The sequence below is a fragment of the Anopheles gambiae genome, chromosome 3, assembly GCF_943734735.2.
Source record: "Anopheles gambiae chromosome 3, idAnoGambNW_F1_1, whole genome shotgun sequence".
Lineage (NCBI taxonomy): Eukaryota > Metazoa > Arthropoda > Insecta > Diptera > Culicidae > Anopheles > Anopheles gambiae.
This window is the reverse complement of record NC_064602.1, coordinates 68,750,263-68,764,293: the sequence shown is the minus strand read 5'-3', so window position 1 is coordinate 68,764,293 and position 14,031 is coordinate 68,750,263. Positions and strand designations below refer to the sequence as shown.

Here is a 14,031-nt window from a genome sequence, read left to right as displayed (position 1 = left end):
TGGCGTGTAGTTCAATTTAAATATTTTTGCTGTGATTTTGTCATGATGAAAAAAGGACAATTTTTTTGGGCGTTAATTATTGAAATTTCGGAGCTTTATAGTGTAATAATGGCTACACGACCAATTGGAGGAATTGGTAAATGGTGTCCTAACGGACAAAGAAGAATTCAATAACAAAGCCATTTCACAGTTGATTTTAAAGGACATATTCTAAAACTTCTTTAACCTGGTGCAGTTTTAGGGAAGTTTAAGGTTTCAATTTAAGGCAAAAATTCGAAAACCCCAATGCTTGTGCTCAAAAATGTCATTTGGGATATTCAGAGTCGTTGCGTGGTATCCTCGATCCCTTGGCAAAATACACACTTGGTGCCCTCTTTCTTCTATTACGTCCTACGCGGACATGCGGACACATACATGGTTTGGGAAATTATTGAGTATCACACAGTCGGATAATCAGTCCTTGCTACGGGAGGGCGCTCTATTCTAGACTCGACCCTCGACGAGCATGTTATTGAGTCATACGAGTTAACAACTATGTCACGGGATCGCCCTCATCGCTGTGATTTCTGAGCTATGCTTTTTTCATAAGAATCTTTTTTAAATTGATTTTGAATCGTTTCTTCAAACAGTTCATTAAAAACGGATGATCATATTAGCAAATTTATAAATAAACTAGCTGGCCCGACAAACTTAGTTATTCAAAAAAAATTAAAATATTCCATTATTGATTTGTTACTTGGGATAGTTGTATCGTGCCCGAATCCCCTCAGGATCCGGTCATCGAGTGTAAACCGCCAGGCACCTCACACCAAGTGTCAAAGTGCCGTATACAACACAACAACAATCCTGCTCTTTGTATGGGAGTTAGAAAATCATTATTAAATTAAGTTTAGTGTAACATCTGAACAATTTTTAAGTCTTGAAACCTATTCTCATACCACCATAAGGTGTGTGCAAAGTTTCGTTGAAAATGATCCAGCCGTTTCGGAGGTTGCTCGCAACAAACACCGTGACACGAGATTTTTATATATATAGGGTAAACGTACCTATAGTGGTGCTAGTACCAATAGTGGTGGTATTGCACTAAAATGCGTCTCATACGATAAATCAACAGTAGTTAAGTTATTTATGAATTGTGTGAAATGTTCTATAGCCTTTTACAAAGGATTTAAAAATGAAATAAGGCCATTCCGTTTCTTAGTGACCCAAAAATCCATGATTTTGTGAAAGGTATCAACATTTTTCCAAAATCCTTAGGATTTCATAACGGTACTCATATTTTTGTTAACGTTCTAAATGACCACATAACAACGCAATTATTAGTTTTTTAACATAATTGTTATCAATTGATATTGTTTTATTCAAATTCATTGGCTTTTGACCATATTTACGTATTTTTAAATGTTTTTTTACGATAGTGCCATTATAGGTACACCCAACAGACATGTTTCTATAGTGGTCCTAGTTCTAAAATCAATAAAAACAGCTAATTTTAGATTTTTTTCGACGACATTTTTGACATGTCGTACTGTTTTCATTAAAATAAGCAACAAAAATAAGTTTTCTGTAAGTAATTTATCAAACAAAGGCCAAAATTCGCTTATCTGGCTGAGTGAAAAATCGACTTCAAATCAAGCAAACTCTTCTGGGTATGGGTTGACGACAGGTGTTATTCAGTACTTCAGTCAATATTTTTATCAACCAAATTCATACATTTTTTACGATCAAATTACGAAAGATATCATTATTATGGCAGTAATTCATGCTATTCATACGAAAACAGCTTCAAAACTAAGTTATATTGATATTATACACTGTTTTGAGGCATCTTTGTTTACCACCACTATAGGAACACAATACGACGACTATAGGAACCATACCACCATTATAGGTACAACGAAGCAATCACAAAAATATGTATTTTTTCGTAATTTCGATGTGTTTCATGGTAAAAATGGTTGTGATTGCGAAGATAAAACACATTCCAAATGTTATGTGTTGAAATATTCAGAAATTGTCGTTCCTGACACTTTAAATCCATTAAAATACATCTGTACCACCACAAATTGCACCACTATTGGTACATTTACCCTAGATCAACTCTCTCACAGGCTCACAATCTTTTTTCAAGCAGAAATAACCAATATCTCAGCCTGCATGCATGTTTATCACAAACTAGTTTTGGTTTGTTTTTTTTTTTATTTGCTGTTTATTTTTTGTTGATTCTTCCAAGATTATTTAAATTCTCACCACAACTTTCAAAACAGCTATACTTTTTTTGAGCTGAAAATTATGTGATTCTTTCAGTAACAAGAATGTCTACTGAATCATTCAGTAATGTTAGATGCTCACCTAAATGAACGCTCGTTTACTGAAATCATAGTAAAATCATTCTGAGGTTGCTGATTATTCATTTACTGGTAGCGATGAAAAAGTGACAAAATATCTTTCCAATTGAAGTGCAAACAATACCAATACCTCAGCTCATGTTTACCTATGGCTTATTTTGTTTGATACAGTTTTTATATTTCAGTTTGCCGTAACAACGTTGATCCGTTCAGCAAGCGCTCAGAGACACCACGCAAATTCAGCAAGCACAGTGAATTCTAACAAAGATTTTACAACAACACCTTTGCTGCCAATTCCTTCTCATTATTCTGCCAGCCGAAATTTCATGAGAAATTTTATCGGGGTGTTAGTAAGCGCCTATAGGAGCAAATATGCATCGCGTTCTGTTGTTTGAATCAGTGCTCTCCAACCTTTTTAAGTTCGCGGACCACCCCCTAAAAGCAAAACTACACGAAAATTGGTGATATTTTAGCAGGAAATTACGAGATTCGACTTACGCGGATATTCAAGAAACGCTGTATTTTGCGGCGGTTGCGGTCCTCGTAAACCGTCTCTTTCCGGGACCGTCTGTTATTTTGTTTTACTGATATCTAGTGAAACAACAAATTGGTTACTGGTTTTGCTGATTTCTTGTAATATGTATATTACTGAAGTGCATTCAGAAAAGTGTCTTACTGAAACAGGAAACACATGACTTTAATGGTGAAAATCATTAAAATATTCAATTTTTGTAAACACTTTACATTATTTTCTGAGATAAAATGTAGGGGTTCGAACTAAATTAAACAGTAAGTGAACAGTCAATCAACTATCGAATTTACTACTATAAATCTACTTACATGATTAGTTTTCAGCAGTTCAACATTATCGAAATAAATTATTACACACATTTTGGACTTTTTGAGCGTCTTGGGATTAATCCAACAAGAAATCAAGAAACAAACAAAACAATATTTAGGAACAATCAAATAACATTTAAAATTCTGTAAAAATGGTAAGAAATTGAATTCTAATTGTACACTTCACATTAAACGTTTCGTATCATTCTTATTAGTTTTGGTTTGTCGATTTTATTAAACTAAGAGATCCTGAATGATGTTTTACCGTGTAATTGTATTACGACGATTTCTTGGCGGCCTATACTACGCTACGGGCCTATGGATACTTCAAACGCGCGTTTGATGATTTCAGTGATTCTTTGAACAGTAGTTTATATAAAAATTGGCAAAGTTAATCAAATACTAAATCAACCGATATACCTTCAATATAATGAGTCCCCATATTATACAAAATATGAATACAAGGTAAGCAGGATAAATACATACAGAAATACAATGGCATGCAAATGAGCGTATAATGAATGTGTAAAGAATTTCTCCGAATGCTGGGGCGAACCAAAATGCGACCCAAAATAAGTATAAAACAACCATTTTCATTGCTAAATTCCCGCACACCCGCGGTCAAGCTGGCCAAAACCGTTGCACCATTTACATTTGTCCGGAAACTCATTCGAACGGTCTATTGAATTACTCATATTTACACAGAATTCCAATAACAGTTCGAACGGTACAGCCTGCACCGTGTCTCTATTTCAAAACCGTTCGCTAACGTAAATACTCATTCCGAGTTTCACCATTCCCGCGTGCAGAAGAGCAAACATTTTTGGCAAATAATCCAATTTCAACTCCACTCTCACTGATGTTCCATGCGACTCCCAGGCATCCAGGCACCCTATCGTCCACGCCACGGTTCCAGCAATACCTCCGGCAGCTCGTCGCAAGCTGCCGGCGCGTTGCCTCCATCCGCCTCCGGCAGCAGGAACGCGTTCGGTTGCATCCTCCTGAGCCCTTCCGTGTTGTCGCACAGCAACCGTGCGATTGTCGCTTTCCGCAGCTCACCCAGCTGGCTAGCGTCAAACCCAGCGCCAACACCATTTTCAAAGAAGAACCTATCGCCCGTCCGCGTACGCCGGAACTGCTCGAGCAGGATGCACAGGAACGTTGGTCCAACGGTTGCACCAGCCTCCCGATGATTTTCCAGCGCTCCGGCCACCGCCAGCTCCACATCGTCCACCGTGTCGTACCAGCGGGCCAACCGGTCAACTGTAGCGCGTGGAATTTCACCATACAGATCCTCCCATCGGGTAGCGCGCCCCAGTCCACACAGCTCCCGGAAGTCGTTATAGCGGGCAAGTCCATGGTCCCGGGCCCGGTGTATATCGATCGCCTTCAGATCGGCACCGTAAGGGTTCGCGTTCCGGAAGAGAAAGTGTTTGGCCTCGGGCGTCAGCTGGTCGTTGGCAGCGTCGTGCGGCTGGCTGGTCATGCCCCGCGTCAGCAGCTCCCGATTGTTGCTCTGCTCCAGGACGCCCGGACGCCGCAGCCAGTCCGAAAGGCGAACGGAATCGGACAGGAGGGATTGCTCCGTCCCGGATTCTTGGTACAGCCTGCAAACGGAACGCCTTACACTTGGTGGCAGATCTAATGGGGACACGCTTAGTCGCAGGCTTACCCAAGCTGGCCCACAATCATGTTGTGAAAGTACCGAAAGGCAGCGGTACCGAACGCATTGCTTACGGTCGCATCCTCCAGGGGGTTGTAGTCCCGGACGAACCCGTCCGCATCAGTACCGTCCTGCAGCAGGCCGTGCTGCAGCATGTTCGCACGGCCCAGGTACATCGGCAGCCAATCGTTGAACACGATCGACTGGTATTTGGCGATGTTGATACGGCGTGCCTCCTGAAACAGGCGCTCCTCGTCCCAGCAGGGATTGAGCCGAGCCAGCTCGCTTGCCAACCGGTTGTGCTCGAGCAGGTGCGCTATCTGCAGGATGGCCAGATGGGGGCTCTGGTTGGAGCGCAAGTCGCCGGTCAGATAGCACACGTCCGTCTCGTGCCGCATCTGGCAGAGGTGGCTGGCGTTCGGGTTGGGCGGTGGCCAGTCTTGACCGTGCCGATGCTCGACCAACATTCGCCCCGCACGATGTTCCCGCAGGCTGGCCGTCTGGTCGTGGCTGTTACCGTACACGATGGAAAGGTCCAGAAAGGCCGTTACGGAGGAAAGCTGCTCGGCGGTGCCGTAGTTTGTCACGCACGGATGCTCGAGGGTGGTTTTGGTGCGTAACATACTCATGCATTGGATGTCCTCGGGGGGTAGTACTGGGTCGTCCGGCGGTACTTCAAGCGGCATGCAGCGGGGCGGTAGCAGGTCCGGTGGAATTCGTTTACCGCCAGGGCAACACTTTACTCCGAACACTGGATGGAATGGAACGGTAATAATGGATGGAAATCAATTGTTAAACACATCTCAACAGCAAAATAATTTCTTAATCTTCAGTGGAATTTTGTGTTCCAGGTTTTACTTTATATATATATATTCTTTTTTTTTTAGTAAAGATTGATTGATGATGATTAGAGAAGGAAAAAGATGATTTTTTTTCAATTTGCTTATTTTTTCCTCCTGCACAGCTCAAACTCATAGATTGTTTTGTTGTCTACTTTAATGTTTACATTATTTTTTGTAAATACTTGTAACAAAAACAAGATGTTCATATTGATTGCTAAAACAGAATACAGGAACAGTTTGTCAAAAAATTAAGCCCATTCAAAACATGTTGAAGCTTCCAAACATGCCTTTTTACAAAAAAAAAAAATCCATAGGGGAAGGTATGTAAAGGCGGACATGTTAAGAGAAATGGTAAAATCTAGGGATATATAAGTTCAACGACCATGAAAATGTGCATACATTATCTTACACTCATGTTTTATCAGAAAATGTGTTGAAACTTTTAAGTTTCCTTCGATTTTTGTGTTTTTTTATGAATTAAAAACATGATTTTTTTCGTACTGTTTTATTTATTTGAATCAAAGTTATCGGGCAGTATGCCTAAATAACTTAATGCTTACAGAGTACAAGTTTAAAGTATGGCCCTAGAACTAACTTGAATATGCTGACGCAGCTGACTAACGGATTGATTTAAATCTGCTGATAACCCTAACCTATTATACACATCAATCATTTTGAGCAGTGGATCATTGGCACCAAAACCAGTCGATCTAAAAGGGCTTCTTAGTAGCTCTCTACTTCTAAGACCTCTAGAGGGAGTAGAAAAGCAAATAAAATTTAAAATGTCAGGTGCATCAAAATCCCCAATTAATAATTTATGCATAAAAGTTATCTGAGCCGTAGTTCTCCTATGCTGTAAAGTCTGTAAGCCAAATAGTAAACACCGAACATTATACGAAGGACGTGGAATTTGGTTTGACCAGGGAAGACGATGAAACATAACACGTGTGATTTTTTTCTGATTTTTTTCAATTTTATCTATGTATGTGATTTGATGGGGACACCAAACTGCACTGGCAAATTCCAGGATGGGACGGACTAAAGAACAGTATAATGTTTTTTAACTGAAAGGATCTTTAAAGTCGGCCGAGACACGTAAGACAAATCCTAACAGTTTAAGAGCTTTAGTGACGATAGTTTGATAATGGCTAAATAAACTAAGCTTACTGTCTAAAATAACTCCTAAGTCCCGAACCTGAGAAAAACGTGGAACGCTGTCTTCATTGATTTTGTAGTTATAAATAATAGGATTTTTTTTCTTTGAGAATGTTATACAACTACATTTGCTAACATTAAGTAACATTTCATTATTAAAACACCATGCAGAAAAATAGTTTAACGAGTCTTGTAACATTTCACAGTCGTCAGAATATTTAACAGGTAGGAACATTTTTAGATCGTCAGCATATAATAACAATTTCACATGAGGAATAGCAAACACGACATCGTTAATAAATATAATAAATAGTAAAGGTCCTAATATACTCCCTTGAGGAACACCAGATAAATTATGGAATGTGGCAGATAAACTAGTTCCTATCTTAACGTTAATGCAACTATCAGTTAAATAACTTCTTAACCACTCAACAACATTTGTGTGAACACCATACTTTGATAATTTAGATAGCAATAGAAAGTGGTTGACCTTGTCAAAAGCAGCGCAGAAGTCAGTATAAATGACGTCAACCTGTAAGCCCTTGTTAATATACGAGTGGCAAAAGTTAAGTAAGTATATTAGATTGGTCTCAATCGAATGTTTCGGCATAAAGCCATGTTGAACATTAGAAATTAATGGTGAAAAGGCTTGGAGCATATGACGAGACATTATCTTTTGAAATGTTCGTGTAAAACAGACACCTGATATGGGAAAGGTGGACACCATGAAGGGTAAGATAGACACCTATAGAAAACGTTGGAAATTGAAGAGGTTTATAGTAATTTAACGTATCCTATTGCTTTCCACATCCTGGTACGTACACAAACCAATTCTAGGGAAATTGCAACGACGGTTCATTCAGCCATGAATTTAGGAATTCACTTGTAACTTATCGTAGAATGCAGTATCTAAAGCATTATTGAAATATCACACACTAACAGCTGACGTTGTTACAGCTTACAGAAAAATTGTCTAGAACTTCCTTTTAGGGAATTACTCCGCAAAAAGTCCACGACCACAGTATTTTTTGAGTAACTTGTTAATAGTTAAAGCCATTTTCCACCATGTTTGAAATATCACGCACTAACAGCTGACGTTGTTACAGCTTACAGAAAAATAGTCTAGAACTTCCTTTTAGGGAATTACTCCGCGAAAAGTCCACGACCACAGTATTTTTTGAGGAACTTGTTAATAGTTAACAATTTTCCACCATGTTTCCACCATTTGTATTACAGTTGATATTTGTAATCGCATAGAATTTCTCAACTATTCCTAAAAGATGTCGTATTAATGCATCATCTTTTTATTGCTTAAAGTTGGCCAAGTCGTGACAAGATATAGGATTTCGTGAAGCGATGAGGCGCGTCGAGCGAGTAATAGCATAACGAAAGCCTACTATTTTGACCGGTGTTTCATTTCTCGCTTATTTTAATACTTTCTCTAGTTGCTGATTGGTTTATAGCTTCGGAATGCCCTTCTTTAAGGTATTTGAAGAAATATATTCATCACCAATTGATATGAGAAGTAAAATAAATCAATAAATTCGGTGTCCATCTTTCCCTACAACAAAGGGTCCGTCTTTCCCGCTTTGGTGTCAGGATGTTTAAACCACCAGAAAACAATATTTTGTATATCTTTCATTCTCGTTCTTTCATCTGTTTTTTGCAAGACAATACATTCATGTAATAAAACTTCCGAAAATATATACAAAGCAAGTTACAGAGCTTAAGATCCGCAGTAGTCAAATTAGATCCACAAGGGAGCACACGATTGAAAAAAAACAATATTTTTTTTCTTGGATTTAAACAATTTTGCACATAGTATGCCAAAATTTTTCTCAAATGTGTTGTTTAACTCTAAGTTAGGATGCTGCATTGTTGACTTTTTCGAAAATTACCATTTTTATGCATTTATGAGAAGTGTCCATCTTACCCAAAGTGTCCGTCTTTACCTACCTTCCCCTACAATGATGTCAAATGATAAATAAATAGTTACTCTGCTCTTCTTTGGCGCAACAATTGTTGTCGTCTAAGGCCTGTCTGTATCGCAAAGAGGATTGGCTTTCAGTCATTACCCATAGCTGGATAGTAGAACTAAGGGCTTAAGTCACGGGACCGGCTGGATAAATAGTTAGCACAGCAATACAGACCATACAAGAATACCAGACTAGAGTAACACCTTTAGATGAACTTATATTCTTCCATAAATAAGACGTAATTCAATTGTTCAGAATATTAATGAGCTTTCTGTAGCGCACCCACGAAATCCAATAGACTCCAATTATTGTTAGTCTGTTTTTGAATCATGCTAAACCCAAGCCATCTGGAATCAGAGTCGTCTGGAGTCAGAGTCAACCGGTGTCAGCCGGAATCAGTATCGAACTGGAATCGGAGTTGATCAGTGTTGGGCCAGCATTTCATTTCGTTTAGTTGTTTTTCGTCTTTTGCTTTGCGCGTGCATTTCGTATACAGGCATTTGCAGCTTATCGACGAAAATATTGCTTTGCACAACATCCTTGAACAGGCTGTATCCAGTATCGACACTGACTGACCCCAGTTGACTCGGAGCCCGGACGACTCCGACTCCGGATGACTTCGATTCCGGACAACTCTGACTCCGGCCGACTGCCACTCTGGAGGACTCCGATTCCGGATGACTTTGACTCCGGGCGATTCAAACTCTGAATGACTACGACTTCGTTTCCGCACGACTCCTTCTCGAACTTCTTTATCAATTATCACGTTTACGATAGCGAGTGTGATATACATTCGTTAATAGGCAGCTTAAGGCTAGGCACGGAACTCAACAGGAACTCAATCGTCAATAGGTAGCTTGAGGATAGTAAATAAGTATGCGTAGGGACTAGTACGTAAGATGATATTGTATTAGGATTAAGAGTGTCTGAATAAACCATTAGCTAACTCTTGAACTGAACACTACATGGCGACCGTGACAGATAAAAAGAAAGTATCATCTCCGCGAATAAAGTATAAGAGCAATACCCGAATCTTCCTTCGCTACGACGACCAGTGACCGTTGCTCGTGACATCGACAGCACACCACCGCAGCGCAACGAAAGAATTACACAAAGCGTACCGTTTTTCGATTACAGCTGTGAGTTCATCGACCAAGCCGTGTGCGGTTAAGCGATAGTGATGGTATGTTATGGAAATACCAGTAGTTAAATATTCGTTATGTAGCCAAAGTGAAGACAGAAAACAGGCAACTAGTCAGATAAAAGCAAAAGAAGAAGAAGAAGAGTCTAAGCACATGTTAAACAAAATGGCTACACCTCAAGTTGATATTAAATTAGGCCGCATTCATTCTGCACTATGTCCGATTCATACTTCACAAGGCCCGAATAGAAATGACAGTGCCCAATTGAGGGTTGACGTCGCCCGAAGAAGTATTTACGGCGACCGATAACGCTTTGACAACGCCCGATTGGCTAGGTAAACCCTGTAATAACAATTACAGAAATCGTGGTGGATACCACGCAAACGTACAAACATATCATGCTCAAACAAACAACTATCCCGTCGAAGAGACAAACGAACAAGAAGAATGGATTTTTTTAGAAATGCCAAAATCGTCTACACCAACTTGTCTGCCAAATCCGCTTACCAAGAAATATTATGTGATTTAATTTTGTTTTGTTTCATCCATGAGGAAAGATTACGGCTTACGGGATTCTTTGTTTTTGCCCATCTTAAGCCTCATACTGCGGCAAATGAAATAAAAAGAGCTAAATAGTTCAACACCATCATGAATAAAGATTAAAACGGCTGAGATGAAACGTGCAAGTTTGTTTGCCACCTAGAGGTATCCAAGGAGAAAATGAAGAATAAATAATCCCGTATTTGGCTCAACGAAGGTAGTTTGGAGATAATAAGCCACCATTTCTTTGCCAAAGGAAAAAATTCCCGTTATCGCTTCTGAGTGCTGGCTTGCCACCGTCCCTGTGCCACTGCTTGTAACATATGTATCCTTAAATTCGTTTCAACACGTTTCACCTGTTTCTCCAGTGCCGTCTGGTGGTCCATCCATTTTCATCACCGCCTCCACCGTCGGCCAACTTACCATCCGCGGTAAAACTCATGTCATGCGCCACCAGCTGCCCGAACTGCATGTTAATGATGGTGTTGCGCCCGTCCCGACCTTCCGCCTCGCCGAACAGTGCCATTGAAAGCTGCCGAGCGTTGGGTAATGGTCGGCCCGAGGCCATACGGGCCGGTTCCGACACACCGTCCGCGTACCAGGCCGGCAGTAGTCGCCGGTACGGCTGGTACGGTGTCCCGTACAGCGGACTGTACAGACTGTTGCACGAACCGTCCATCGTGCGGTACGGTGCCGTACCCTCATCACACGATGCAACCAGCGGACAAACGGCCAGCACCGAGTTGCGGATCAATGCGCTTGGCAACACCAGCAGCACCATTAAACACATCCAAACTCGCCTGCGCTTCATTTTCCGCACGATTGCATACATATCGGGCGCGTCACCGTTCACCACGCGCGCGTGGTGAGTTTCTCGTTTTTCTTTTTCACTAACACAAAAAAAGAAACACACAAAATCACTCCAAAACTAGCATTGCAAATTAGGTGGGAAAAAACGGGGAATCGAAACGGGCGGATAAAACCACAACCAGCGGAAGGCACAATGTTGCAAACCACTAAACACGACCCCCAGACGATGCAACCGGTGGCAAGTGAGAAGAGTAAACGCTAATCGTAGCACAAATTATGGCAGCGCCAATATTTACAACGTTATAATTTATACCACAAACCCACCAGGTCAGGTCGATCTGGGGGGGGGGGGGCATTAAGGATTGTAATTGATACCAATCGCTTTCATCGGCAGCAACACAATGCTGGCTAATGCGTGCGACGCTGATGCGATAAATGCTTTGTGTTAGCGCGCGCGCTCGTGCCACGCGTTTTTTAAACCTGTTTATAGTCGACCTTTTTGTCACGGGCGGTTTTGCATTCAATGCAACGCAAGCTTGCCCCTTATTAGAATGGCGTTTGTATGCCGTTCTCGTTACTGGCGGGTCAAACAATGCCCCCGGTTTGGCTCGATTAGCTGCACCATGCTCTCCACCTCTCTTTTATGCTACAATATGTACCATATCAAGCAGCACATTAAACCCTATCAGGCACCCATTAGTGCACCACTTCCGACGAAACACCCCCCGACCCGACTTTTCTTTTGCCTGGTAGGGCACCGAGAGGTTTAGATGGTCGAGATTGCAGCGAATATTGCACCTCATTTTGCATTGCCATTGTTTTTCCCGCTGGCGCGGAGGGAATGAGCGGGTGATGTGTATCGATGACACGGCTAATGTGCCGTCGCTTGTTCTCTGATTGATGAACTGTGCACAAATCGTACGCACAAAGTGGTGCACCGTTTGAATCACTGCCGTTACTTGTCGAGTGGGGGATTATTTAGTAACAGCACAATGCTGGGTTCAGTGGTTGTGTGTTGGATTCTGTTTTGCGTAATTATTACTACACAAAAGGGTGATAACTAGCCAGTGCACAGTGAGAGCAGTTTAGACCATAGCTTGGGCAAAAATCACATTATTTCTTATAGGAAAACTTGTTTTATTATGTGTTTTGGTTTATTTTGTTCAGAAAATATTATTCCATGCGTTTTTTCTGGCTTTTTTTACATTATTGAGACACTTTTTACATTATTAGTTTTCCTGGCACTGTCATAATTGCTGGCTTAACTTACGCTTATGCTGGTAAAAGTTATTTTCTTCGTCTTTCAATCATCTAAAAAACGATCTGTTTTGGTTTATTTTGTTCAGAAAATATTATTCCATGCGTTTTTTCTGGCTTTTTTTACATTATTGAGACACTTTTTACATTATTAGTTTTCCTGGCACTGTTATAATTGCTGGCTTAACTTACGCTTATGCTGGTAAAAGTTATTTTCTTCGTCTTTCAATCATCTGAAAAACAAAAAAGGGTAACGACCGTTTTGAAAACAACAAAGACAAAAACTCTCAAAGCTTTAAATGTTGAAGATTATTAATAGGGAGATTAGTGTGCTCAGTTACAAGCTTTATTTATAAATTGCAGCGAAATATGTTCAATAAACAAATATGTTTTAAAATAACGTTCAGCTCCACATTTTTCTCACCTTCCATTTAATAACTATGTTGATGTCCCAAAACATGCATATTTATGGTATGGAAAAGCGGGGCAAAATGGGCATGTTAAGCAGATTACTGAATATTCCTTTGAATATGCCACAAAACACATTTTTTCTTTCATTATTGTATGCCTCCACCATTTATCTATGGATTAAAATTGTCACATAGAATGAAAACAACTTAAAAACATGAAAATAATGTAAAATCAAAGTTGATGTTTTATGAGAAGCTATTTTGACACGCGGGGTAAAATGGGCATAGCCCCGGGGCAAAATGGGCATATGAAAACAAACTGTGAAACGTCAAAACACTGGGGCAATATGGGCCACAACAACTGCGCTTAGGTAATGGTCTATGCTTTTGTGCACGTTTCTTGAAATGTATTTTCGTTCTATCTTTTTGTTTTGCTGATCAGAAAAGCCCTTAAAATTCTTCCAAAAATATGTTAATTATGTTATAAAAAAAAAATTATAACAGTTTTTACACGTTTAAATCTACAAAATCGAATCTTTTCAAGTTGTGTCTGTCATCATTATTGAGGCGACAAATACAAAACCATAGCCTCACCAAGCGCCAGATGTCAAAAGCATCTGCCCATTTTTCCCCAAGCGTAACTGTCCATTTTGCCCCACGTGAAGCATTTTTGTATTTTTTGTTATATTAGTAAAAGTACGCATTCAATCGCCTTGCTTTCTTGAGACAAATTGTATAGAAATATCATATCTTTAAAAATATATCATGTAAAACTTCAGCGCATCTCTGTGACACTGGTTTCAGCTTATTTTCGAAGTGGCAAAAATTACATCAATATGCTACTAAACCTTATTTTGCATTATTCTTGGTTATTTGTTTTATAAGGGTTATGAAACTTACATGGTGTTCATAGAACATTCTAATGAATACATTTTGAGCATTGGAAAGTATCTTTGTAGTGAAATAATGCTTAAATAAAAGGTGTTCATTTTGCCTCACATGCCCATTTTGCCCCGCTTGCCCTTACAATGGAGCCGCCCAGTATAAC

At 40.1% G+C, this 14,031-nt stretch overlaps 1 protein-coding gene and 1 long non-coding RNA gene across 2 annotated transcripts in view; both read right to left on the bottom strand.

The window, feature by feature from the left end:
• LOC133392981 (uncharacterized) overlaps positions 1-14,031 on the bottom strand; it is a 130,598-nt gene that overhangs the window by 45,075 nt on the left and 71,492 nt on the right. The window lies entirely within an intron of this gene.
• On the bottom strand, positions 2,912-11,570 carry LOC4577765 (peroxidase). The gene is made up of 3 exons (XM_554228.5): positions 10,930-11,570; positions 4,861-5,602; positions 2,912-4,795 (listed from the first exon to the last, which is right to left on the bottom strand). Exons 1-3 carry the CDS (start codon positions 11,336-11,338, stop codon positions 4,081-4,083), a joined length of 1,866 nt encoding a protein of 621 aa, XP_554228.5. The 5' UTR covers positions 11,339-11,570; the 3' UTR covers positions 2,912-4,080.